Source organism: Budorcas taxicolor, chromosome 4, assembly GCF_023091745.1.
Source record: "Budorcas taxicolor isolate Tak-1 chromosome 4, Takin1.1, whole genome shotgun sequence".
In the NCBI taxonomy this organism is placed as follows: domain Eukaryota; kingdom Metazoa; phylum Chordata; class Mammalia; order Artiodactyla; family Bovidae; genus Budorcas; species Budorcas taxicolor.
The window spans coordinates 6,742,479-6,769,278 of NC_068913.1; the positions used below are offsets into that span (position 1 = coordinate 6,742,479).

A 26,800-nucleotide genomic window follows, 5' to 3' on the forward strand; every position below is an offset into this window, starting at 1 on the left:
GTTTTGTGTTCATATTTGTACTTGTATGTCTGTGATAACTTGTCTGTGTTTGAGATTACGTTCTCCTCAATCAGGCATGTTGGTGATGTGAGATTTCTTAAGGGCATAGCTCCCATTTTTATAAATTTCCCCCAACCTCTTGACCCCTAGCTGAGCACAGGCAGAACCCTCAGGGTAGGGAGCTGACCTTTCATTCCTCTTTACTCATCTGTATGATGGGCATAACACCATCCAGCCTGCAGCATCCTTGTAAGGGTTAGCAAGTATAGAGCTCGACTAACACCTTTAAGGAAGCATTTTGAAATGGTGAGTAAACTGGATGGGAGCTTTATTAGAAAACTTCCAGATGTTATTCTTTATTTTTCCTTGAGAAAATGCAACTGGTTTCTTACATCTGTAACCCGAAAAGCTAGAAGAGATTATATCTGCATTTTAAAAATTAGCCTAATGTATGTGAATGGCCAAAGTAATCAGGTCCTTCCTGGAAAGGTTAATTTCATGTAAACTAATATTTACTGTATTCCAAGATCTATTTTCTTAATCAAGGATCCTTGCATCAGAGTGGGTATAACCAGCTCACAAATAATTTCAAGCAGTTTTCCTGGATTTGACCTTTTCAGGGAAGCTGGCCCTTCTCTGTGCCTCTGTGGAACCCCACAGATCTAGACCCCAAGACACACGGTGGGGACGTGGCCGGTGTCCACTAGTGACTAGTAGCAAGGTAGGAATGGCCCCAGGGTCTCTGTCTGCATCCTCTGCTCTTTTCCTAAGGTACATATCGCAGGATGAACTCTGCATGTTGGTGGAACAAGGCACCTGACCTTACTTGTAGTTCAGTGCACAGAAACGCCACGCGTGCAGAAACACTGCAGCGTCTGATGAGGTGGCGAAGAATGCTCTGGTGTAGGAGGAGAGGGACCTGAGTTCCCATCCTGGTTTTGTTTTTAACTCCACGACTTTGGGCAGATTGCAGAATGAACTGTAGTGATGGCCATTTATGAGCCCCTCAGTTCAGTTCAGTCACTCAGTCATGTCTGACTGTTTGCAACCCCGTGGGCCTTCATTTAAATGCTGTAAATTTGATGAGTCTAAATGATACAAATGAACTTACTTACGAAACAGAAAGAGACTCACAGGCTTATAAAACGAACTTATGGTCGCTGGGGGGAAGGGATAGTTAGGGAGTTTGGGAAGGACAGGTACACACTGCTATATTTAAAATGGGTGACCAACAAGGACCTACTGTATAGAACAAGAAACTCTGCTCAGTGTTATGTGGCAGCCTGCATCAGAGACGAGTTTGGGGGAGAGTGAATACATATATGTGTGGGGAGTCCCTTTACTGTTCACCTGAAACTATCATGACAGGTGTACCCCAATATAAAATAAAAAGTTCAAAAGAAAATAAATGTATCAGCTTGAGCCATACCAGATACCATTAAGTTATCAAATCTTTTGGGGAATAATTTTAAAAAGCATTGCTTAAAAAAAAAAAAATTCCTCTGAGGCTGTTTCCCCTGTTCAGGCGGTTACAGAAATCCTCCACCATCCTCAGGGTCCCTCAGGGGCCCTCACTGAGTTCCGAAGTGCTCCTCCGTCCAAAGCCTGAATGAGCTCTCGAAGTCCAGGTTGAAATGTCACTGTTGACCTGAATGGAGGTGGCTGCCACATTACTGTCCTGCCCCTTAGGAGCCCAGAAGTTGAGAAGGTGCCCTTCAGTAATGTGAACCTTTAAGAGAAACTTATTAAAAACGAAGCTGTAAAGCAAATTCCGTAATGTAGTGCAGAGAGCCCCGTACTTTTCCAATGTCCTGGATCTCTCCCCAGCTTGCCCAGGCCTGTTAAAAATCCCATCCCAAGCTGTGTTAAGATCTGGCTCCCCGAAGTGTGTGTTGAGTCAGATCTGCCACAGGAGGGCAGTATTTGTACAGGTACAGTGAGTCCTGCTGAAACTCCCAGCTAAAAGTTGCTGTTTTATTGAGCATTCACAAAGAGGAGAGAAATACGTCCTGAGCGACAAGCCACATTTGGGATGTAGAACTAATCTTTGTTGTAAATTCATTTTGAAGAGAGATTTACCAGTCTAGCGTGTTCTGTGTTCAGAATTATAAGATAAGCAGCGTATGGAAAAGTTTTCAAAGTGGAGGAGAAAGTCACGTTCCGCCCAACTTGGTGCATGTCGCTTCATGCACTCTCTCAGCCAGCTCTGATAGACAGAGTGGTGCTTTTTTCATTTTTCCTGCTCAAGCATCATGTCATTTACAGTTTCCTCTGGTACAACAGTGGTCCCTTAATTTTTTTAAGGTGGTGTGATCGTCCAGGAGGAGGGAAATTCATGGCTTTCGCTTCTGAATTCTGACTTTAGCACACACAGCTCCGTCACCTTCAGGCTCACCTCCCCTGTGTGCACAGCGGGTTTGTCGCCCTCAACCCCAGGGCTCCTAAGAGGGTTAGGCACGCACTAGGCACAGGGAGGCATCCATAGCTGATACTCGCCGGGCTGGGTGACTCTGCTCCGCTCCTTGTTCCTTTTTGCCTCGTGAACTATAAGACATGAGAGGGTCCTCTGTGGCTCAAAAGCCCATTTTCATTTGGAGGATTTTCATTATAAAAGGGACTTGCAAAGGTATTAGGGAATCAGACGATGAGACAATGGCTTTCAAGACAACATATGTTACTGCGTGGTTTCCCCAAAGGGTGGTGCCGTCAGCAACAAATCACAGTCATTGTAACCACTCGGGCTTTCATTTCTAATCCAGTGTCTCAGGTAGGAAGCTTCTCTCAAACAGTGGGAAGGACACAGACCCAAAAATGTAATTTAGAAAAATGGTCCAAACCTGCTTTGCATACCTATTTGCCCATTCAAAGTAGTTTTTAAAGTTTTTATCTTGCATGCTCTCCAGTGCAAATCTGGAACCTGTCAGAGGAAGGTTTTGTTTTTAAAGCCTCAAGGAATTTTTTTTCAAAGTACTGGATTCTTAGAATGGGAAAAATATACTCTAACTAGAGCCTGAAAAAAGGTTGATTGAAGGGCCTCAGGCCAATACTTAGTTCTCATAGTGGGGAGAAGAAACATGGATTTCTACCCTTTTGGCTGAGGATTTAATGTCTGTAGGAGTGAGAAGTGAAAAAAGTTCCTTTCAAAATACTGATTTTCCTCGTTTCCCTGAAAATATGGGTATCTGCTTTTTTCCTAATTTCTGCGTTTCTTTTGTGAGCCTCTGCGGCTCCTTGGTGGACAGGCACAAACTGCAAAACCACAGCTGTCTTCACAAGGGTTGGTTGAGTGAGAGGGATTCGAGTTACTTCTGAGACCAGACAGCAGAGAGAAGCAGGCCCTGGTCCCTCCAAGCCCTTCCCTGCCTTGGGAAAGGCAGCTGCGTTATCACAGTGGCTGAACCCCGAAGCTTGGGGCCCCTTTACTTCCTCTGTTCTCCGTGCTCCGCCTGCAGTCCGGCTCAGATCCCCACCTGCTGCCTTCAGAGGACGTCCCAAACCCCACCACCTCACTCCTCCCAGGGACCCCACTTCCAGGTTCCTTTCTGGCCTCACTATTTTGGATGTAGATGAAACTCCTTTTAGAACAGACCCCCCTTCCTCCCTAGAGGGCAACAGTCCTTTTGAAGCTTTTACATTTTAATAAAATACAGTCGATGATTATATGTTCATAAACAGTGCACAATATGTATGCATTAGCAATATATGTAATGATTTGCTTTCCAGAGTCTGAATCCTGTTAAAATTTTACTGAAATACAGTTAATTTACAATGTGATGTTAATTTCCGCTGTACAGCAGTGATTAAGTTATGTGTTAGTCGCTCAGTTGTGTCTGACTCTATGCCACCCCATGGATTGTAGCCCACCAAGTTTCTCTGTCCTTGGGATTCTCCAGGCAAAAATACAAGAGTGGGTTGCCATGCCCTCCTCCAGGGAATCTTCCTGACCCAGGAATGAAACCCGGATCTCCTGCGTTGCAAGCGGACTCTTGACTATCTGAGCCACAGGGGAAGTCTGTGTGATTCAGTTACAGCTACACATGAAGTGTACTCTTTCCCATTATGGTTTATCCCAGGATATTGACCATACCTCCCTGTGCTGCACAGTAGGAGCTTGCTGCTCATCCATACTGTATGTAACAGCTTGCATCTGCGCATCCCAATCTCCCGATCCGTTCCTCCACCACCCTTTTTCCCTGGGCAGCCACAAGTCTGTTTTCTGTGTCTGCGTCTGTTTTGTAAGTTCGTTTGTGTTACCTTTTCAGGTCCACATATAACTGATACATTTGTCTTTCTCTGTGTCACTTCAGTCAGTAGGAGTCTCTGGTTGCATCCGTGTTGCTGCGAATGGCATGATTTCATTCTCTTTTATGACTGAGTAGTATCTGTTGTGTGTATGTACCATGTCTTCCCCAAAGGCTGAATCTTGACTTGTAGAATAAGAATAGTGAATGTGGAGAAAATAAAAAAGACAAGGAAGGACTGACTGGAGGGAGGGGGAGGAGAGCAAGGAAGAGGCTGCCAGCTGCTTCACACGCAGTCTGCCTCAGTCTCCCGTCCCTGCCTAAGCCCCTCTCTGGGCAGAATTCACCCAGGCACTGCCATGGGAGACTGGGGGGCCACCGGACACCTGGGGGATGGACAGGAGCCAGGCCAAGTCCGGTGTTCAGGAGAGACATACGCAGAGGAGCCCCCTCCCAGCACTGCTCAGACTCCAAATACAGGGGCACCACGGGGTCTTGTGAAAGTTCTGATTCAGGGGCAGGGACTAGGGCTGTGACTTGGCATTTCTAATGAGCTCCCAGATGAAGCTCTGTGCTGAGAACCAAGGTCCTGGACCCTGGTTCCTGGGTGGAGAGGTTGAGTCTGGCTTAGAGAGACCCCCCCCACCCCCCAGAGGACAGGGTCTGCACAGGAAGATTCAGTCTGAGAGATGGTCCATGGGGGCGTGGGAGGATGCAGAGGGCACGGCCAGGTGCTCCCAATATCTGTGTGTGTGTGTGTGCAGGTGTGTGTGTGAGAGAGAGAGTGTGTGTGTGTGTCTATGCAGGTATGTTCAGGACAGTTGGCAGTGACTCTAGATTGGAAGCACACTGAACAGATGACTTCCTGCTTCTGACCCTCAGTCTGGGATGAGAAGGCCCAGAGCTTTCTTTTTATCTCATGGTCAGAGTGATGCCCATATTTACCTGGTGAAGAATGTTTGCTGCCCCAGAGGACACACTGTGAGTCTATAATTACATCGTAAGTATAACTCTTGAAGGACAGTCTCCGGTAAAGCCTAACGCTTACTTGTGATGCTTCCTGCTGGGTGACCCAGTGAGCCTGGGACCTCCTTTTGAAGGAGATGCTGAGACCAGCTTTCAGGAGGCACCGATCAGGAATCTTGGCACCTAGCATCAGACTGAGATAATCTGATAAACTTGGACAGTAACTGCTGCTTGGACATAAAAAAAAGGCAGAAAAGCCAAGAAAAGTAAAAAGGTAAGAAAGGAATGTTTTGCTTCCTTGGCTTGAGAGAAACATACAACATAGATATAGATAGGTATCTGTGAGTATCTGTCTGTGTCTTGATCAGAGTATTTGGCTGAACTATAAGAATACGTTTTTAATGATATTTCCTAAGTGGTTTGTTTTTGATACTGTTTCTTTTAGCATGTTAGATTTCTGTCTTATATTATCTAGATGATTTTCTAGCTTTATAACAAAAGTGAAAGCAAGTCATAAATGCAGTGGTTATGGAGTTTGAAAATTTGGTTATTTACAGAAAAACAAACTGTGATTTTCACCTTCCTCTGACTTTCCTTTCCATCTCTGTCTTGGGGTGAGTTGAATGCTCTGTGTTGAGTGGAGGCTGGCAGAGTGCGTCTTTGCATCTTCATTGAAGATGACATAGGCCCTCCTCCATGTACACCACCATAATGGGACCTGGAACAGTTTCTAAACAACTCATGGAATAAAATTTAAATACTACCAAGCAGGTGTGATATTCCTCCATTCCGGTTCCATTAAGTCAGGTGTTTACTGGTTCTAGTTGCCGCTGTGTTCAGTACACACTGCACCTTAGGTGTCTGTCTTCCAGGTATTAATTTATGGGGGTGGGGGTTGAAATCTGTGCAAATGAAGCTGAGGGTACATATGAACCATGCAGTCTGTTCATCACCAAGGAGAGCCGTCTCTGTTTTTCTAAATGCATTTTATGACTCTGACAACATGTGGTGTCTAACCCTCTCTTTAGAGTCATCTCAGTTGATTTGGCTGTGCCCAAAATCACCTCTGCTGCTGGTTTTAGAGACTGACTTCTGAGCTTAATAGCCATCATATCCTGGCTTCGTTGCAACATTAGAGTTACTTGTAGCAAAAAGTGAGGAAAGGATTTTAAGCTTGCTGAAGGCAGGAGCCATTTATCATTATTATTATTACATTTTCATGACCCTGTCCCTAGCAGCTAGGCCAGTGCCCAGAACCAAGAGGAGGGACCTCACATGTGCCTGCTGAGTGCATGTGTATCACGTTCAGAACTACGGCTGCTGAAAGTCAATTTCTGGTTCATTGTGTTGCTAGAAGCAAACAGTGTAAGCAGAGTCAGGTTACACACAAATATAGAAAAATAAAGTTATTGGTGCTGAAGTTGATATCCCAATTGCCCAGCACTCTGAAGTTTTAGGCTAAGATTTTGAATATCGAATCCCTCACTGGAAAGGGGAGAGGAGACAGAATTTCAGAATAAGAAATGATGTCACACACTTCTGTGGACAGCTTTGGGAAATTTGTTGCTGCCCCTCCTCTCCTTGATCCACGTGTGTAGGTCGGGGATTCGAGGGACCTAGCAGCTGTGCCCGCGGCCGCCTTTCCAAATGCCTGCCAGACACCAATGTGACCGCCCAGCCCAGCCTGTTCTGTGACAAGGTCTTTGTCCAGGAGGAGGGCGGGTGTGTTCCTAGGTGAGAGCAAAGCTGCATTTGAATGTTTCCGATGAGTCACAGTGATGTGGATTGTTTGAGCCTCCTGTGGAATAGCGCCCTTTCCAAGGGAACTGTAAATGATGTTGCCGTATGGTATGAGTCCTCTGCGGTCCTCAGAGCCCCTTCTTTTCTTGGCCTTTTCTTGGTCACTGCTGCCAAGGGGGCATTAGTAGCCCCTGCAGGCCCCCGAGGTGAGGAGAACGTCCCTCCACTCTCGGGTGCCACGCTGAGACCAGCTTCCTCCACCGTCAGGAGGATGTCATCCTTCACCCAGGCTGCCGTCTGAGGAGCAAGGTAGAAATAGTGTTGAGGGGGTTCCCTTTACTCTTGAGAAATGGAGACTAGAAGTTAGAGTGCATGATTAGAGATGAGAAGTTACAGACTATATGTATATCTATTTGCTGTCAGATAATTCTTGGAAATCATACTCTGGATGTTGCGAGTTCAGCAGGACCAGTGAGTCTGGTGAGTTGAGAGAGGTTGAGTCTAGAGCCTTGTTCCAGAGCAGAATAAAGCCGTAGAGCCATTTCCAAGCTGAATGTGGAGGCCAAGCTGAATGTGGATGACCAAGGGTCAAGACAGTCCGAAAGGCTGGCTGTGGTCATGCCCATAGAGGGGTGTGGTCTGTTCCAGACCGGGGCATAGCACGCTGGTCCTTACTTGTTCTGCACACAGTCCCCTTCTCCGATGTTTGACCTAAGGCTACTATTTAAAACTGTAGGGGATCCAACAAACAAAAGTTCAGGACCATCTAGCTTCACTGGAAAATTCTGTTGAACATTCAGAGAATTATACTATTCTTTCTCAAATTGTTCCAAAAAGCACAAAAAGGAAGGAACACTTCCAGACTCATTGTATGAGGCTAACATTACCCTGACACCAAACTTAGAAAGGGACACCACAAGAAAAGAAAATTAGAGACCAATATCCCTGATTAATGTGGATGTGAAAAATTCTCAACAAAGTATTAGGAAACCGAATACCACAATCCGTTAAAATGTCCAGACACAATGATCATCTGGGATTATTCCAGGGAGGCAAGGAGGGTTCAGCATTAGCAGATCAATTAACGTGACGTACCACAGTAACAAATTGAAGGATAAAACCATACAGTCATCTTAACAGAGGCAAAGAAAGGCATTCGACAAAATTCAGCATCCGTTTATGATAAAACCTCTCAACATAGTTGGTATAGTGGGAACGTACCTCAGTATAAAAAAAGGTCATCTATGTCACACCCACAGAGAACATCAAACTCAAGGCTAAAACTAAGAACTTTCTTCTAAGATCAGGAACAAGACAAGGATGCTCCCCTCACCACTTTTAATCAAAATATTAGTGAAAGTCTTAGATCAGTTTGGCAAGAAAAAGAAGTAAAAAGCACCCAAATAGGAAAAGAAGAAGTAAGACTATCACTATTTGCAGATGATGTGGTACCAAATATAGAACACTGTAGAGAGAGACTCCATCAAAAAAAAAAAAAAACAACTGTTAGAACTAATCAATGAATTCAGTAAAATTGCAGGATTACAAAATTACAAACTCAATATATAGAAATCTGTTGCATTTCTATATATTAATGCAAGCGATCAGGAAGAGAAGCTAAGAAAACCCGTTTACAATTGTATGTTGACGAATAAAATATATAGACATATTTAAGCCAAGGATGTGAAAAACCTGTACACTGAAAATTATCAGGCATTTCTGAAAGAAATGGAAGAAGACAAAATAAATGGAAAGATGCCCCATGCTCATGGATTGGAACAATTAATATTTATATCCTTATTATCCAAAGCAATTGACAAATTTATTGTAATCTTCATCAAAATTCCAATGGCATTTTTCATAGAAAGGGATAAAGCAATCCTAAAATTTGTAAGTAGCCACAAAAGACCCTGAATAGTCAAAGCAATCCTGAGAAAGAAAAATAAAGCTGAAAACTCTGTGATTTTAAACTGTACTACGAAGCTATGGTAATCAAAACATTATAGTATTGGCATAAAAACAGGCCAATCAATGGAATAGAACAGAGAGCCCAGAAATAAACCCACACATATATGGCCAATTAATTTATGACAAAGCCATAAAAATAAATAGAAACAACAGTGTCTTCAATAAATGGTGTTGGGAAAACGAGATAAACATGCAAAAGAATGAAACTGGGCCACTATATTACACTGTAAATATAAATGAACTAAAAATGGACTAAAGACTTGAATGTCAGACCTGAAACCATGAAACTCCTAGAGGAGAAATAGGTGGTAAGCTCCTTGACATCAGTTTTGGTGATTATTTTTTGGATTTGACACCAAAAGTGTAGGTGACAAAAGCAAAAATAAATAAGTGGGACCGGGTTTCTCAAACTATGGGAAGGTGGCTCAGCAGTAAAAAAGCTACCTGCAATACAGGAGAGGCAGGAAGCACAGATTTGATCCCCAGGTCAGAAAGGTCCCCTAGAGCAGGCATGGCAGCTCACTGCAGTACTCTTGCTGAGGAAGTCCCATGGACAGAGGAACATGGTGCGCTGTGGTCCATGGGGTCACAAAAAGCTGGACACAACTAAAGGGACAGAGCACGCATGCACAAATCTTACTTATAAAGCTTCTGTGAAACAAAGGGGAACATCAACAAAATGAAAAGGAGGCCCGCTGAGTGAGAACAGTTTTGCAAATTATATATTCAATAATGGGTTAATATCTAAAATATATGAAGAACTCACACAACTGGAGAGCAAAAAGACCCCTAACACTTCTATGAGAAATTAGGCACAGGGTCTGAATAGACATTTCTCCAGAGAAGACACAGAAATGGCCAACAGACACAAGAAAAGATGCCCTACGTCACGAATCCTCAGAGAAATGCCAACAGGACCACAGTGAGTATCATGTCCTACCTGATAGGACGGCTCTTCCCAGGAAAATACGAGATAAGACGTGCTGGTGAGGAGGTGGAGAAATGGGGGCCCTGTGCACTGTTGGTAGGAATGTAAATCGGTGCAGCCACTATGAAGAATAGTAGGGAGGTTCCTCAGAACATGAAAAGTGAAACTACCATATCACCCAGTAATTCCACTGCTGCTGCTGCTGCTGCTAAGTCGCTTCAGTCGTGTCCCAGTCTGTGCGACCCCATAGACGGCAGCCCACCAGGCTCCCCCGTCCCTGGGATTCTCCAGGCAAGAGTACTGGAGTGGGTTGCCATTGCCTTCTCCGAGTAATTCCACTACTGGATATTTACCCAAAGAAAAGAAAAATACTAACTTGAAAAGATATATATGCTTCCATGTGTATTGCTTATAGTAGCCAAAATATGGAGACAACCTAAGTATCCATCAATGAATAAGTAGCTATGAAGTGGCACAGGTATTGAATGGAACATTATGCAGCCATAAAAAGGAATGAAATCTTGCCATTTGCAACAACACGGATGATGAACCGTGGGGGCGTTATGCTAAGTGACATGTCAGACAAAAAAGACAAACACCATATGATCTTTCTTGTATGTGGAATCTAAATAAATAAACATGCAAATGGGCTCACAGATGCAGAAAACGGATTGTGATTCCCAGAGGCATGGGGGAGGGGAGGGGACAGAATAGGGTGAAGGGAGTCAAAAAGTATAAACTAACAGCTATAAAAGTTATAAAATAAATCAGTCCTGGAGACATCATGTATAGGCCTGGTACCTGTAGTTAATAAGGCTGTATTGTCTATTTGAAAGTTGCTAACAGAGAAGATCTTAAAAGCTCTTATCACAAAGCAAACATTCTGTAACTGAGTGTGGTGACAGATGCTAACTAGACTTAATATGATCACTCACTATATCTACAAACAGTGGATCAGTTACAAAGTAGATGAAATAATAGTGCATTTTCCCCTCGGCCTGCACCAATTCAGGGCTTCTGCTGCTTAGTGTCATGGCACACAAACTCTTTTGACAACTGCCACCAAATGATAAGGGTAGGCTGCAGAGCTATAACAGTACATTCCCTAGATTCAGAGACGTAGACAGAGGTTCTTGATTCTGACCATAGCTCTTCCAGGATTGGAACTGTCCAGGGATGGAACCACTAGCCTTTCAAGGACAGAAGAATCCAGATGACCACCCTCATCTTTCTGTCCATCCATTAAAAGGTGTGATTGTGAACAGGGGTTTCTACTGACCAGTCTGCAGGTCGCTTGGACATCATGTCCACTCACATGGCATCAGTGAGAATGCAATGAGAGAGTCTCAGATAGCAGCAGAGAGCCTGGGAAGTTGGTCTTGATGGGTGTATGTGACTGAAATCAAAGGAGGGAGGCTGATGTTTGCTGGAAGCTGGTGGTCCCCAGTGTCGCCCCTGAAGTGGGACCAAGAGTCTGGCCTTCCTCCTGTCGCTGCCTTGATGTCTGTTGCTTTTCTTGATGGGAGGAAGCGAGCGGCTCTCAGCAAATGATCTGAGTTAAAATTAACGCACTGTTTGCAGCCATTTAACTCGTTTCCTTTGTAAGAGAATATAAGTGTCTATTGGGCTTCCCAGGTGGTGCTAATGGTAAAAACAAAACAAAACAAAAAAAACACCTATCAATGCAGGAGACATAAGAGATGCAGGTTCAGTCCCTGGGTCAGGAAGATCCCATGCAGAAGGAAATGGCAACCCGCTCCAGTATTCTTGCCTTGGAGATCTGTGGACAGAGGAGTGTGGCGGGCTGCAGTCCATAGTCTCACATAGAGTTGGTACGACTGAAGCAACTTAGATTGCATGCACGCATAAGCTTCTGTGTGAGACTTTAGGCAACTGAACATGCTATAAACCAAAAACAGAAGCAACAGGAGAACCCTCAGCCATTCCAATTTAGTAACATTTTGTGTCCATTTTTAATTAATATTTCAGTAATGAAATTACTAAAGTTAATTATATTTCAGTAATAAGATGTAAGTATTAATACATAAATTTTTGATTAAATTTCTGATTTGAATTAGTAAGTGGAAATATTACTTAATTAACTGAAATTCATTCAGTAATGAAATATTATGATGTAAGTAAGTTCGTGTGGAGGGATTATATTTACATTTGCTCTAGCATAATGATGCGGACAATCCTTTTTTGTTATTATTTGAAAATGGTTTGCTACATATCTTGTAACTATATATTTAATTATCAGTCATAATATTTGGCAGCAATAAAGCAAATTTAACAGTGCAATATTATCAAGGAACAGGGTGGCTGCATTTGAAACCCTAATTCGTGTTCATTTAGCGTCAGCCATGCGCGAGTAAAAGGCAGCCTCCGTCTATGCTGTGGGCTTCTCACCAGAGTGTGAAGAACTCAGTCCCCATGAGAGCCAGGACCCAGCCAAGAGGACAGAACTGGGCCTCGGGTCAACTCCCCTATGCTGGAGTTTAACCTTACAAAACAAGGTAACGGTAGCTCCCTGGCAGGCGCGTAGTGGTCCTCAGCTAGTTGTGCGCCTGAGGGTCTTGGTTCCTGAAAACAGGCCTGTGGTCTGGTTTGGCCCAGCACTGAGGATCCCTGAGCTGGGCTGAGTTAGAGGATGCCTGTGCTAGAGCAGCCGGAGCATCCCCATCTCAGACCTGAGAAACAGAAATGCCACAGAGACCCTTACAGGCCAGCCAGCAAGGGCCAGAGGAGGTGTTGTTTCCAGGCAGACTTGCACTGCTGATTGATTTGTGTGCGAAGTTGCTTTAGATTTTGCAATGATGTCTGCCTTTACCAGCTCTTCCTTACAACAGAAAGTGTAGATAAAGACACCCTGTGAAAACACTCATGGCAGTGGATTCCCCTAAAAGAAGGGGCTGCTGCTGAATCGCTTCAGTCGTGTCCAACTCTGTGCAACCCATAGACGGCAGCCCACCAGGCTGCCCCATCCCTGGGATTCTCCAGGCAAGAACACTGGAGTGGGTTGCCATTTCCTTCTCCAATGCATGAAAGTGAAAAGTGAAAGGGAAGTCGCTCAGTTGTGTCCGACTCTTCGCGACCCCATGGACTGCAGCCTACCAGGCTCCTCCGTCCATGGGATTTTCCAGGCAAGAGTACTGGAGTGGGGTGCTGTTGCCTTCCAAGCCTGTGCCTTCTGTGAAAGCAATAAGTACAGAGTTTCCTGTGTGGTTGTGTTTGTGAGTGTGTGTTTGTGCAGCTCTGCACAGCATGCGTGAACATGCACAGAAGTACCTCCCTAGAGACTGACAACTGCCAGCATCTTACATAGAAAGAAGTGTGACAAGGCCTAAAGAAAACGATGGCTTTTGTATCTGTGTCCCAGACATTCTGGGGGAAATAGTGAAACAAATTTGTCAGTGACTCAGATCTATGAACTAGCAAATTCACCAAACACCATAGAAACAAGAAGAATGTGTTGATTCACTCATTTCATAAAATGGACCAGCCAGTTTAAAAATTGCTCATGAAGCAGGAGAGAAAATGTAGCCCGATTGTGGATGGGGGTTACATGTGGAGTGAGATTCATACACAATCACAGGACTCTCGAGGGAAGTGCAGTCTGGGGAAGAGCCAGCGACCTGGCCTCAGCTGCCCGTGACCCTGAAGAGTGGACGGTGCAGGGAGCTGCCTGTGACTGATGTTTGAGGGGAGGATAGTCCCCACCATGGTGTTCAGAACCCAGGCATGTGCGACCTTGCTGACAGCGACCTCATCATTAGAGAGGTGACAGGCCCTGGCCACTCACCCTGACTCACAGAGGGTAGGGGAGGACCCCAGCCCTCAGGCTCAGGTGCAGCGTGTGGGATGTGGGGGCAGGTGGGCGCCGGCTCATGGGCCTGGCACAAGGGGAGTGAGGCTTGTCTCAGAGACTTGGAAAAGAGCCCAGAAACAGAGGCTGAGGATTCTGCATTAAAGTCAGAAGTGAGGGCTTGAGTATTTTCATAAGAGATTTTTATTATATATATTATTGTATTATATGTCCTATAATATGTGTGTGCCTGCTAAGTCACTTCAGTCATGTCCAACTCTCTGTGACCCTATGGACTGTAGCCCACCAGGCTCCTCTGTCCATGGGATTCTCCAGGCAAGAATACTAGGGTGGGTTGCTATGCCCTCCTCCAGAGAGTCTTCCTGACCCAGGGATCAAACCCATGTCTCTTACATCTTCTATATTGGCAGGCAGGTTCTTTATATATTATATAAGTTATATTCCATTATTTATGTATTATATGTATTGTATGTAATGTTATATATTATTTAATGATATATTATTTGTACATCATATAGTATAGTATAGTACATTGATATAATAAGTATAATTATTATATATAGTAATACATAACATATAGCGAACAGTGAAAGTGTTAGTCACTCAGTCATATCTGACTCTTTGTGACCCTATGACTATAGCCTGACAGGCTCCTCTGTCCCTGGGATTCTCCAGACAAGAATGCTGGAGTAGGTTGCCATTCCCTTCTCTAGGAGATCTTCCTGACCCCAGGATTGAACCTGGGTCTCCTGCATTGCAGACAGATTGTTTAGTGTCTGAGCCACCAGGGATTCCCAAGGTAATAGTATATTTAAATTATATATATATTATACCTGGGTGTGCGTATGTTTACATGTTTCCTCACACATGCACACACATACCCAGAGCCCTGAAAAGTGCGTGGGGTGCTGTTGGGTGGAGGCCACTGCAGTGTGGGTCCCTGAAGGACGGGGCACCATGGGCAGCCACCCCGGAGCCGCCTCTGCTGGCTCTCACTCACCCGTTGGCCTCCGCAGGCTGTTCCTGGGCGCTTACTTAGGGAGCAGGGCCCAGGCAGCTGTGGGTCAGAACCAGAGAGCCTGGCTCGAGGCAGGCAGAGCTCCTGGGGAGGATGCTGTGGAGAGCAGGCGCACTGGGGGGAGCCCGAGAGGAGAGGCTGGACAGAGCCTCCCGGATGCCGGCATCCTCTCTGTCTCAGAAGCCACTGTGTCTGGGAGAGAAGGCGGATGGCAGTGGGGCTCCCGTGGGCAGGTCAGGCGGGTACCCCAGCTTGGGAAGAGCACCCACACTTTTGCTTCAGGCTGGTGGCGTAGCCCCTTAGAATCCGGTTGGTGAAACAGATGCTGACAGGTGCCCACTGGGGGTCTGAGTTCTGAGAGAAGAAAAGAGAAAGCAGCGACTCTCTTCCTTTCCTCTGGGGCCCCCATCGCTCCAGCTGCGCCCCGTCCACCTGCCCCGTGTGACCCGGGTAGTGAGAGGCGGCCGAGCCTGCCAGCCTGTAAACCCCGAGGTAATAACGGTCCCAGGGACTGCCTCCGGCTGCCGTCCAGACTCTGCTCTCAGAGGGACAGACTTCCCTCCCCTTCTGAGTACCTGTCAGGCCTGCATGGACACCCCTGGCCTGGACGACGGCCTGCTTGGCTGGTTTACTAGACAGACACCCCCGCTAGCCCCCCACATGGCACCCAGAAAGAGAGGTGCCCTGCATGTCTCCTGGAATGACAAACAGGAGCAGGTAGATCCGCTTCCCAGTTTTCTGATGGGTCGTAGCAGCCATGTTCTGTAACTGCTGTAGTCTCTGGTTTTCCTCCTGGCTTGCTCACCTGGCGGTGAAAGGACTGGAGAGAACCCCTCAAATCTCCTTTGACGTTTCCTCTCTTCCCTGCCTGGGATGAGGAAACCGGCATCTGATCCGAAGTCGCCTCTTCTGACCCTCCTCTCTCCTGGGCCTCTGGGCTGTTGCCACCTCCTGCAGCTCCCCTGCAGTCACCTTTCGCCTTCTCTTTTTATTTCCAACAGGAATTAATGTCTTCAAGGGAGAGTGCAGAGTGGGCATGAGTCAGGAGAACTGCAGAATCTTGTCCCTAAAGGTCAGGTGCACAGACAAGGGCAGGGCGCCTAGGCTGCAAGAGAAGGTCACAGGCTGCCTGATGGAACCTGCAGAGCTTTACAGGTGGACATCACAGGTGGCCTGACAGAACCTGCAGAGCTTTACAGGTGGACATCACAGGTGGCCTGACGGAACTTGCAGAGCTTTACAGGTGGATATTACAGGTGATGCTGTAACGTGTGTGGCCTGAGGCCCTGTCTCCACGGCCAGGTTGGCACCCACTGGTTCAGCTGTGTCTTCTGCAGGCAGTGGAGCCCCAGAGAGGGATCGGGGGTGGGTCACTGGTGCTTTGTTAATTAATAGTAAAGCTCCAGAATTTATGATTGATCTCCTTAAATCAGATGGAAGCTATTCAAGGTTCCCCTGGAAACAGCATTCACGTCCTGATATGCTTTTCTGAGGGGAAGTCTGAGGGGCAGAAATCTTGTGCAGTTGTTCCCAGTGGAGGTTTGTCTCACGTGGGAACCCCCACAATCCTTGGGCTGGAGGATTATCCAGCCATGATGAGAAAGGATGCTCTGACCCAGGCTGAGACCAAAGGAAGCTTGAAATCTTCACGCCGAGTGAAAGAAGTCAGACCTGGAAACCACGTGTTGTTTGACTCCATTCATGTGAAGCAGCCAGGGAAGTCCACTGAGAGTCAGAAAGCAACCAGGTGGTCGCCAGGGGCTGGGGAGATGGATGGGCAGTGGCTACGGAGTGGACTAGGGTGTCCTTTTAGAGGGATGAGCAGCTCTAGAATTGGATGGTGATGTCTGGGCATCATCTGGAATGCACTTCATGCTTGTGAACTGCGCATTTTAAAGTGGTTGAAATGATAACTCTTATGTTATACATACTTTGACACTTTAAAAAAATCAAATGCCTACTCCCATCCCAGAGTGTATGCTGAAGTTGATCTGGGGTGTGGCTGGCATCTCCCATCTTCAAAAGCTCCAGGGTTGGGGTCCCAGTGTGCAGCCAAGTTTCAGAACGTCTGTTTCCCACCAGCCTGTCTGGCTTCACACTGTCTGGATATGATTCTGGAGGAGCCGCTCTCTCCGCTTCAGTTTCCCTTCCTGTGAAAGGGGGTCATGTGATTACCAACCTGGCGGAATGGTCCTGTGATCAGATGGGTTCGTGTGTGGGAGCCGAATGACCCCACTCATCCCTGCTGTTTCTGCTCCAGTTTGGGGTGGGATCCCTTCCTTCCCCTGCAGCTCTGATTCTCCCCACTCTCAGCCAGCATTTGCTCAGACTCCCTTCTGGAAGGGGGACCACCCTTCTCTGTTTGCCCAGGAAAGCCTGCAAAATGCTGTTGCCCTGTGTTCTTTCTAACTGGACTTTTTCCTTGGTCCTTCTCATAAGGGTCCCATCTTCAGTGGTGAATTTTGGGGTCAGTCTTCTACAGAGTGAAGCCTGTGGTTAGCAAAGGATGAGGGATGTCTTTGCAGGTGAGAGGGGGGCGTTTGGACGGTGCCCTGAAGAACCGGTCTCCTCAACCAACAGACAACTGAATCACACCCACACTTCCTGCTTCTTTAAAAAACGAAAACCCTACTGCTTTACTTGAAGATGAATTTTATAGAAAAGACAGTTTATCAACTTGACTTCCTCCATCTAACGACTCAGTTATCTGGAGTTACAGAGCAGCCTTCCTGATTTGATAGGAGTGTTAGAAATCGTCTGGTTGCTTACAGGGAGAGTCTTTCTCATTTTTTTGAATAGTTTTGTTTCTATATGGAGAAAAGGCGTCTTTTTCCGTCAGCTCTGAGACCCAGCCGATACCAATCAGCTGCCGGATCCAACCTGCGGTATTCAGGAAACACACATGGGCCACTTGACATGCGAGGCTTGATGTCCTTTGGAGAAATCCACTAATCAATACCTTTATGCATTTATCTCCACTGTGATCATGTAGGAAATCTTACTCCTGGTGAGTTTTAGTAAACAGAACTCACAGGTCAGCTTTCAAAGTCTGCTACCTTGAAAATTGTAGGGAACTTCGCACATTTGAAGGGGAAACCTTTATTATTAAGGTTTTATGGTTCATATGAATTGGAATCATCACCCGCACCTGCCAAAACTGTGCTTGAGTTTGCATCCATTGAAATCTCACATAGAACCGCAGCAAGCCATCACACATGCGCACGCGCGCGCACACACACACACACACACCCCCCCCCTGTTGTGCGGGTCTGGGTGTTTCCCTCAGGTCTCTGCCCGCCTCGTCCCCATGAGCCTAGCACTCAGTTACACTCACCTCTCTCCGCTCAGCATCCCACCACCTCACCCAGTATGCCTCCTCCCCTGCCGCCTCCACACCCGCTGTGGAGCCTCCACACTGACCTGGGGTCCCAGCACACCCACCACCTTCCTGCGGCCAGGCACCGCTGACTTATACTGAGGCTGGTTTCCTTTTCATTCACAAGCTTTTCACATCTTTCTGGCCCTCTAAACTGGTCTTGGTGAAAGCGGTCCATTATGAGTAGTCAGCATATTCCAAGCATCCCCTGTGTTTGCTAACAAGTTTTCAGGAGGTCCTGAAAGCAGCAGAAGGCTCAGAGTTCCAGAGTATTCAGTGTCATCCCCGAGTTTAGTTGGAAGGCAGATACTGCCAGCTGGATGTTTTTGGTATGTTGTAAGGAAAAATCCGACCAACAGAGGAAAGATCTCTGAAATTGTTCTGAAGCCTGAAACTGTCAGAGATCTTCAGTGACGCAGTATTTTGTTGGCCAAATAGCTTCTACAAGTTATCTTCTAAAGCAATGTCATTCCGAGGAATGTGGCCCTAGAGAATGGCTATTTCCCACTCACATCACATGGTAGAAACTAGATTCCTAAGTTCTGTGTCTCTGTCCATCACGAGGATTCATTCTCACGACGCTGATGGGTTTCAGCCTCTTTGTTTGCCCTTTGCTCTGAACTGATGCCAGATTTCCAGGGCACAGGAAGACAGGGTACCCCCTGGCTGAGGGATTCAGCCAAGAGTGTGTCCTTCAGGAAGGCTGTGCTCTGAGGATAAGTAAAAGCAAGCAGAGCATCCAGGGCAGTGCTGGCAGCTGTGGTGGGGAGCAGTGTTCCCTGCCTTCACGTCAGAGGAGCTCTGATAGACCCGGGCTGCCCTGTGAGTGTGGGTGGGAGAGCGAGGTCCACCTCCTTGCAGGCTCTGTCATGTGGCCCTGCCTTATATCCCTGCCAAAACCTGTATCCGAAGAAAAGATCATGTGCTACCAGGTCTGACTAACTTCTCTCCCATTGAATTTTTTGATAAAGAGAGAACGAAGCAAGGAAGGAAGGAGGGAACGAGGAGAGAAAGGAAAAAGAAAGCGAGGAAAGCAAAGCTACTGAAATCTTTCAAAAGGGGGCAGCATGGTGAAAGAAGAGGAGGCATGCAAGATGCTTGGAACTGACCAGTTGAATCCCATTCGCCAGGAGCTCAGACATCCTGAGGAGTTCAACTCATTTCCTTGGGCCTCAGCTTTTCTCCCCATTAAAACTCTAAAACCATGCCATCCTAAGAATATCTGGTCTAATTTAGAAGCAGGTGATGCAGATAAGATCATCGATGGCTATTTCAGATTGTACTTACTGTAACCAAAATATTTTCCTCAATATTTAGGCCAAAACCTCTGTCTGAATGCCTCGCCAACCATGTCAAAAGGTCAACTTTATCATGTGCTTGATTCTCGCGAGGTAGTCTTTTTTTGCCAGAATGAACAGTTTTGAGAAACGGAAACAAATAACTCTTCCTCCTTCCTTCTTTATGAAACCATTTTTTAAAGTGCTTATTGAATTTGTGGCAATATTGCTTCTGTTTTATGTTTTGACTTTTTGGCTGCAAGGCATGTGAGATCTAAGCTCCTCAGGCGGGGATTGAGCCCACACCCCCAGCATTGGAAAGTGAAGTCTTAACCACTGGACCACGAGGGAAGTCCCTGAAACAATTTAGACAGAAATGTTTCAAGTGCAGCATTGCCCCGTTTGTCTCAGAAGTATATTCTAGTCAGAGTTCACGGCTCCCTTCCTGTTTCAGCTGCGACATGGATGCCCGTAAAGCTGCCTGAGGCGGGTGACGTCAGCGGCTCCAGCAGAGGATACAGTGGGGCCCCCACGGAAAGGGCGATGCTCACCTTGGGCACTCTCAGCGTCCTGCGCGATGGATTATGAGTAAATGAGTAAAGAGGAGAACCTGCTCTTTGCAGTCCCTGTGAACCCAAGAATCATTCTAGGGAGACCCAGTGCTCCCAGAGCCTTCCCCAGGGCTATAGGGAGCTCTCACGGCAGTGCTGGCCCCGTGGAGACCACTGTGCCTGCAGTGATGGTCCCCATAGGTTAGGGGCAGAGCTAATTCTTAAGGCCAAACCTGCAGTCACCCACCTGCCCCTGGGAGCTCATAGCTTCTCAGAACAACTTCTTGGGAAACCCCCAGAGTTTGTGCGTCTCCCCAGAGAGAAGCCAAGAGGGTTTGTGTCAATGAAACAAATGTCGCTGGTGTATCAGTAAAACAAAGGGTGTTTGTTGCAAGTCATCAAGTCATCACATTACAGCCACCCAGATGTGAGGGAGCTCGGGATGGAAACAGGATCCCCCCCATTGAACCAGCAGACGCTGCAGCCGCCCCCAAGGCGGACCCTGAGAAGACTCAGGGTGAGAAAACTCCACAGGAAGCTGGCTCCAGGTAGCTGAGGTGGATGTCCAGGGGATGATTTCAGTGAGCCAGACTCTCACGTCTTCCCATAGAAAGAGAAGCGTGATGTCTGGTTTTCCTCAATTAACGGCAATCTTTTGATGTTTCGAGTTGCAAAAATCCCTATATATTCTGGCTCCCCCCCACCTTAGCTCTTCTGAGCAGTCCCTCAGCTCTCAGAAGGGCTGTGTCCCAGGCTTAAGTCCTCAGTTTTGTCCACTGAATAAAACATAATTCTCAACTTTTCGGCTATCCATTATTTTTCAGTCGAGCTATCCTGGGAAGCCATGAGCTCCCAGGGGTGGGTGGGTGACTGTAGGTTTGGCCTTAAGAATTAGCTCTGCCCCTAACCTATTGGGACCATCACCGCAGGCCTCCACAGGTGTTATTCTGGCTGCAATAACAACGGAAGGCGATCAGGATTCGCTAGAATACAGAGTGCATTTCAAACAAAAACAAACATATGTATTTAATTCAAAATTAGATATCTATGGCAAAATCAGCAGATCCCAAAGCTGTTTCCCGATCCTCCACATCCAGCTGTGCGTGTGAGATGGGATCAAATTATCATCTTAATTTTTTTTAGTATTTGTTTCTGTATGTGGCTCCACCGAGTCTTAGCTGAGGCATGTGGGATCTTCGATCTTCGGTGAAGGCACGTGGGGTCTTCAGTTGCAGCTTGCGTAATGTTAGCTGTGACATGCAGACTCTTAGTTTCCGCATGCAAGACCTAGTTCCCTGACCAAGGCCCCCTGAGCTGGAAGCTTGAAATCTGAGCCGCAGGACCCCCAGTGAAGTCCCATCTTATCATTTTATACTGAAGGTAATAAATTCGTAGGCTGTCAGCGGTGGTGTGAATTCATTCCTCCAGTGACTGCAAAGGAGGTGTACACCCCACAGTCTGAAGTCCCACGAGTTCTGGGTCCTAAAGGTTGGTGTAAGGTGAATGCAAAGAAAAAGAGAGCTAACCGGGCAGTCAGGCAAGAAAAGAGGAATTTATTAGTGGGAAAGAGAGGGTGACTGGCCCTTAAGGAGAACCAGTGTCCTCCATTTCTGATGGCATCTTTATTATACCCCACCAATGAAAAATTCTCTGAAGGGATGGTTAAATTTTAGCCTGTAGTCGAGTCCTATGGTCACAGAGCCAGAGGTCTGGACCTCCTGGTGGAGGTTGTAGCCGGTGGTCTCGTAGCTTTGAGAAGGTATGCACCAGTGAGAAAACAGAATGTCATTTGGGCAATTTGATCAGTCTCAAGGATCACTGATTTTATTCTCTGTTTGCGAGGTCAACATAATGAGCCATCTTAACAAGGAGACCCCTTGTGGGCCCTGTCAGTTGGGTTTGCTTTATTCCCATTTTCATTATCCGTTGCTCTTTCTTAATGATTTATTGGGCTTCCATCACAGGAGAAAAAAACTAAGAAAATCTGATGTGACTATGAAACCCAGAACCTGTGAATTTTTCTGCCAACATTTGTAGGAAGGTATGACTCATTCCCCTATGAGAAAAGGATTTGATTTTTTTTTTTTTTTAATGCTATTGAACAGTTTGGGAAAGAGCAGGAAATGAGATCCCTCCTGCAGGCAAGCCGTGGTCTGTTCCCCGTGAAACTTGGCCACTGAGCAGCAGGAGAAAATCCCACAACGGAACAGGAGGCGTGGACCAGGCTGTCTAGTCCCCAGGCTACATGGGCCACAGTGTGGTTTACCATCTTATTTTACACTGATATGAATTAGCCTCCTAAACGACATCCAGTACTGAGCAATGTTTCTATCCAAATTATTCTGTGGATTTTTTTTTTCTTTATTGTGTGTGCAAATTCCAAGAGTGGGGAAAGAAGGAAACGAGTTAAACCACAAATATCCTCTGGGAAGCCAAGATGTTTTGGCTGCCCCTGGATTGAAAGTTGAGAAGCGTTGTTGTGTTTCAGCGTTGAGAGGGGGCTTGATGGACCGAGAACCAGGGGACACCGACACCGGGGCTGTGAAGGGTGGGCTGGGTTAGGGAGAAAGCTGTGTGTGCTCTGCAGAACAGGGTTGGCTGAAAACCCTGTTGTGTCAGAACTCAGCTCTGTTCCAGAGACACAGACACTGTGAACCCCGTCAGTGACGGGTGTCAGGACTGGAGGCAGCCAGGATCGGTGGCCCTGGGCTCCAGCTTTCTGCTGTCAAGGCCGTCTCTCTGTGGCCCTGATGAGATCATTCTTAACAAAAATACTTATCAAAGGAGAGGGCAGCCACATATTGGGACACAGCCAACATGGCAGAAACACGCTGGGTGCTGACAGCAACTCTGAAGTAAGTGGAAGGCCCCCCATTTTAAAGATGGAGCCCTTCCTGCCTGTGTGTGCAGGGTGGGCGCTGAGGCAGTGCCCCCGCTTCAGGAAAGAGTTGACAGACTCAGAAGCCCCAGTGCTCTAAGGGCAGCCGGGTTACAGAGGAAGAGCCTGAAATAGATATAAAATAGATGCGCTGTGAAGTGCTTTTAACAGTGTCTGCACAGAGCTGGGAACATGCTCGGGGCACAGAAGGGACCGAAGTGAGTTCAAAGAGGCGCTGAGGCTTCTACCAGGCAGACGTAGTTGTGGTGAGGACGGAGGCAAGAAGGACTGGGAGTTCCAGTATAGACAGGGAAGAGGGAAGAAAAGCAATTAGGGTCAGGAATGTGAGGCACCCTGTCACAAATTCCATGTTTAAGGGATGCCAATGGGTCTGGGCACGCTCCAGAGATGCAGGCAGTGGGCAGAGTTCTCTGCTGTGCTTCACAGGCCTTAACAAACCTCCACAGCATGAGTTTGTATCCTCTCGAATGGGGTGGGGGCATGCGAGCGAGCCAGCCCTTCAGTGTAACGCGTGCCCAGCTCCAGACTTGGGTCAGCCTAGCCCTTGCTCTGGTTTGCTTCATTTACCGTCCAGACCTGGCAGTGTTGAGTGCACTTAAGTTATTTTGTCTTTTTCTGTGTTCACAGTTGCAGTGGAGGTGCATGTAAGGCAGATGAAGTATTTAAGAGTTCATTTTGCAGTGGCTCATTTGCTTAGTAGGAGATTTCCCCGGTGGCTCAGCGGTAAGGAATCTGCCTGCAATGCAGAAGATGTGGGTTCAATCCCCGGGTCAAGAAGATCCCCTGGAGAAGGAAATGGCAACCCACTCCAGTATTCTTGCCTAGGAAATCCCACGGAGGAACCTGGCGGACTGCAGTCCATGGGGTCACTAAAAAGTCGGATGTGACTTAGCAACTGCTTAGTACACATCTGACGTCTGCAGAACTCGAGGATTTGGGAGAAATACTGACATTTTTCTTTAGGTTTTTCTATGGGAGCCTGGGTTTCGTTTTTTGGGTGTAGGGCTCTTTCCTGTGGGTCCCCGACCTGTTATGAGCAGTGATGAGCAGTGTGTTTGAGCAGATGTTATGAGCTTTTGATGAGCAGTGCGTTTGATAGCGTCTTGCAGGAAAGCTTGAATTGGCATAAGAAGGAGGGATTCAGTTTTCCTTTGATGTTAATATTTAAGTACAAGAAAATCTGAGTCTCAAAAATCTTCTCAGGAAACTGAATAATGGTGTAATTGGAAGAACAGAATAGGCTGAGGGCACGTCTTACAGGGCTGCTATTGAAAATGGTGAGTTTTCTTTCTATATTTATTTCAAATGTGGTGAGCTGATAGCTCACCCACAAGTTCCTGATGTGAAATGTAAGGGCAGGTTTCCCCACCCACTCACTCCTGCTCGTGTGGACTCAAGGGCCCGCCAGTTACCAGGAGCTGCTGGGAGCCTGGGACTTGGCTATGAGTGCACAAACGGAATGATCACTGTCCTCATGGGGCTCACACTGTAACGAGGGAGGGAAAAAAACGTACAAATGCATAATGACCGTACTAGCACATACTGGATGCTCACTTTGTGCCTCAAACTCTCTAAGCCTCTTGCACCTATTATAACCCATTTAGTTCTCACCATTTCTCTGGGATGGAGGTACTATTATTGACCTCAGTTTTGCAGGAGATAAACTGAGGCAGAGAGAAGTTAAGAAACCTCTCCAAGGTCACACAGCTTATCAGTGGCAAAGTCATGAGTCCAGGCAGTGTGTCCCCCTCATCTGTGGCCTGACCACTCCACTGCGTTCGCCCTCAGTGTGGACCACGTAGAGTGGAGATGCTGGTTCAGGGTCCCCCTCATCTGTGGCCTGACCACTCCACTGCGTTGGCCCTCAGTGTGGACCACGTGGAGTGGAGACACTGGTTCTGGGGAGGGCCAGGGCAGGACAGAGGGCATAGCAGGGTAAGGGATGGGCATCCATTTCGGTTTTATTTTGGAATTAGACTGCTAGTTATCTAAATGTTCTTCCCTGCCCTAACACTTGCATTATTCCACTAAATAGAACCTAGGAGGGAAAACTGAAAAAAAAAAAAAAAAAAAACATGTATATGCCTTTAGTCTGCTCCCTGGATATAAACGTTGCTCCTTGGGAGCAATTAACTAGGGCATTATGTCGAATTTGTTTTCAGTTAATTAGGGATCTTTCGTGAAGTACTGCATTTGATGGTCACATGAAATATCCAGAGCAGGCTGTTTACACTACCCTGCCAATTATTTGAAACTTCCCAAGGTTAGGAGAAACCTAAGCCTCTTCCAGGTGGCGGGTGAGATGCTGCTCCAGACGGCAAAGATGGGCTGCTTCTACGTTCCAGGAGAAACACACCCGTTGATCCGTTCCTTCCCCTTCTCAGCATCTAAGTACTTGGTCTGATGACAGGTCACAAATTTAAGGAGGCAAATTCATCGTTGTAGGTGGGTCGAGAGTTTTCCACGACTCTAGCTGGTAAGAATTCCTCGTACAGCTTTAAACAGTCTTGCTGTTTCCTTCATGATTAGCAAAATAAACCTCATACCAGGAACCTGTCCTGTAGTGGGGTCTGTGGTCATTTTCCCTGGAGAGTGAGAATCGAAGGGCTTTGCTGTCGTGATTCAAACATTGTTTGTCTGTGAAAACGATGATGGAGAAGCTCTGGTGGGTGTTGGGTGCTTCGTTTTCATCTCTGAACATTCATGCACCCAGAAGCATCTCGGAGTAATGCAGGTTTTATATTTGTCTCTTCCTCCGACAGGGCTGCTTGACGACCCCGAACTCCCCGTGTGTGAATCCACGTTCTGCTATCCTGGGTCCATCCCTCTCTCTTGGCAACATCTCAGGGGTGTCGGTCAAGTCGGACCTGAAGAAGCGCCGGGCACCCCCTCCTCCAATCCTGCCCCACGCAGGGCCACCTGTGCAGGACAAGACATCAGAAAAGGTAGGGAGAGGGCATCACGTGGACCAGCTAAATGAACCTGTGAGTTCTCTGGAAGGCCCCTGTGTGTACTGTCATCCTTCAAGCTTGTGGCTCTAGCAACAAGATGGCTCAGGGTGAAAATGTAAGCTTTATTTAGAAGTCTAGGTGAGATGCTACATTGCTTCAATTAGGGAAGATCAGAAACTATTTTTGTGCTGAGGCTTAGACTTGTTGATTAGCATTTATCATTAGCTTTGAAATTTAGCGCATGATTGCTTAATGAGAAAATTGCAAGCACTGTAAGGAATCTGAAGTGTGTTTAAGACAGGGATGACACATAATATTAATGTAATATAGGTGCCCAAGTAATCTACATTCACAGCAAAGCTGAGAAGGTGTTTGCATGAGAAGTTGGTTGCTACATGACATGACATCTATTTAGGGAGGCCTTCAGAGCAGAGTGACTTTGCGCATGCCTCTCCCGTGGTGACCGGCAGAGCCTGCATCCTCATAGCTGGCATCTCCCTCTGGGCTTCTTCCTTCATCTGCCTGATGATGTGCCTTGAAACACGATTTGAAATATCAGACCCTCCCTTCCCAGGGGTCAGGACATTATTTGACAAGTTTCCTGGCTTAAAGTGTGACACGGAAAAAGATTATTTGGATGGGGTGTGGGAAGAATGACACCCTGCTGTGGTCAGGATGGTCAGTGTGCTCTGGGCTCTTCCAGAAGTTGAGCTGCCCTGGGCAGAAGCAGGCCTGCGCCACACAGACTCTGAGATACAGGCTGGTCGGCAGTGTAAAGAGAAGGACGAGTGATTCCTCACTGAGCTGAGAGGGTTCCTGGCATCGCCCCGTGAATGGGGGCATTTACATGGAGCCCCTTTAAGCCCAGCTCTCCTCCAGCAGGAGCTGACTGTCTTCACACTTTCCTCCTACTCCGTGGGGTCACTTGGCTGACCCATGCCTGTTCATCTGGTTCTTGGCATCACACCCTGCTAGTCTTGAGGTCCAGGTTCTTTGGGGCTTATTCATAAACTGACTTTACTTAGAATGAATTGGAAACCAGGTCTACACCTTCCGGAG

The 26,800-nt window shown here is 46.9% G+C and overlaps 1 protein-coding gene across 1 annotated transcript in view; it reads left to right on the plus strand.

The window, feature by feature from the left end:
• The window catches only part of COBL (cordon-bleu WH2 repeat protein), a 304,931-nt gene that overhangs the window by 138,463 nt on the left and 139,668 nt on the right, over window positions 1–26,800 (plus strand). The window contains exon 7 of the mRNA XM_052639184.1: window positions 25,553–25,735. Within this exon, the coding sequence (XP_052495144.1) occupies window positions 25,553–25,735 (183 nt within the window). The remainder of the gene's footprint in view (window positions 1–25,552; window positions 25,736–26,800) is intronic.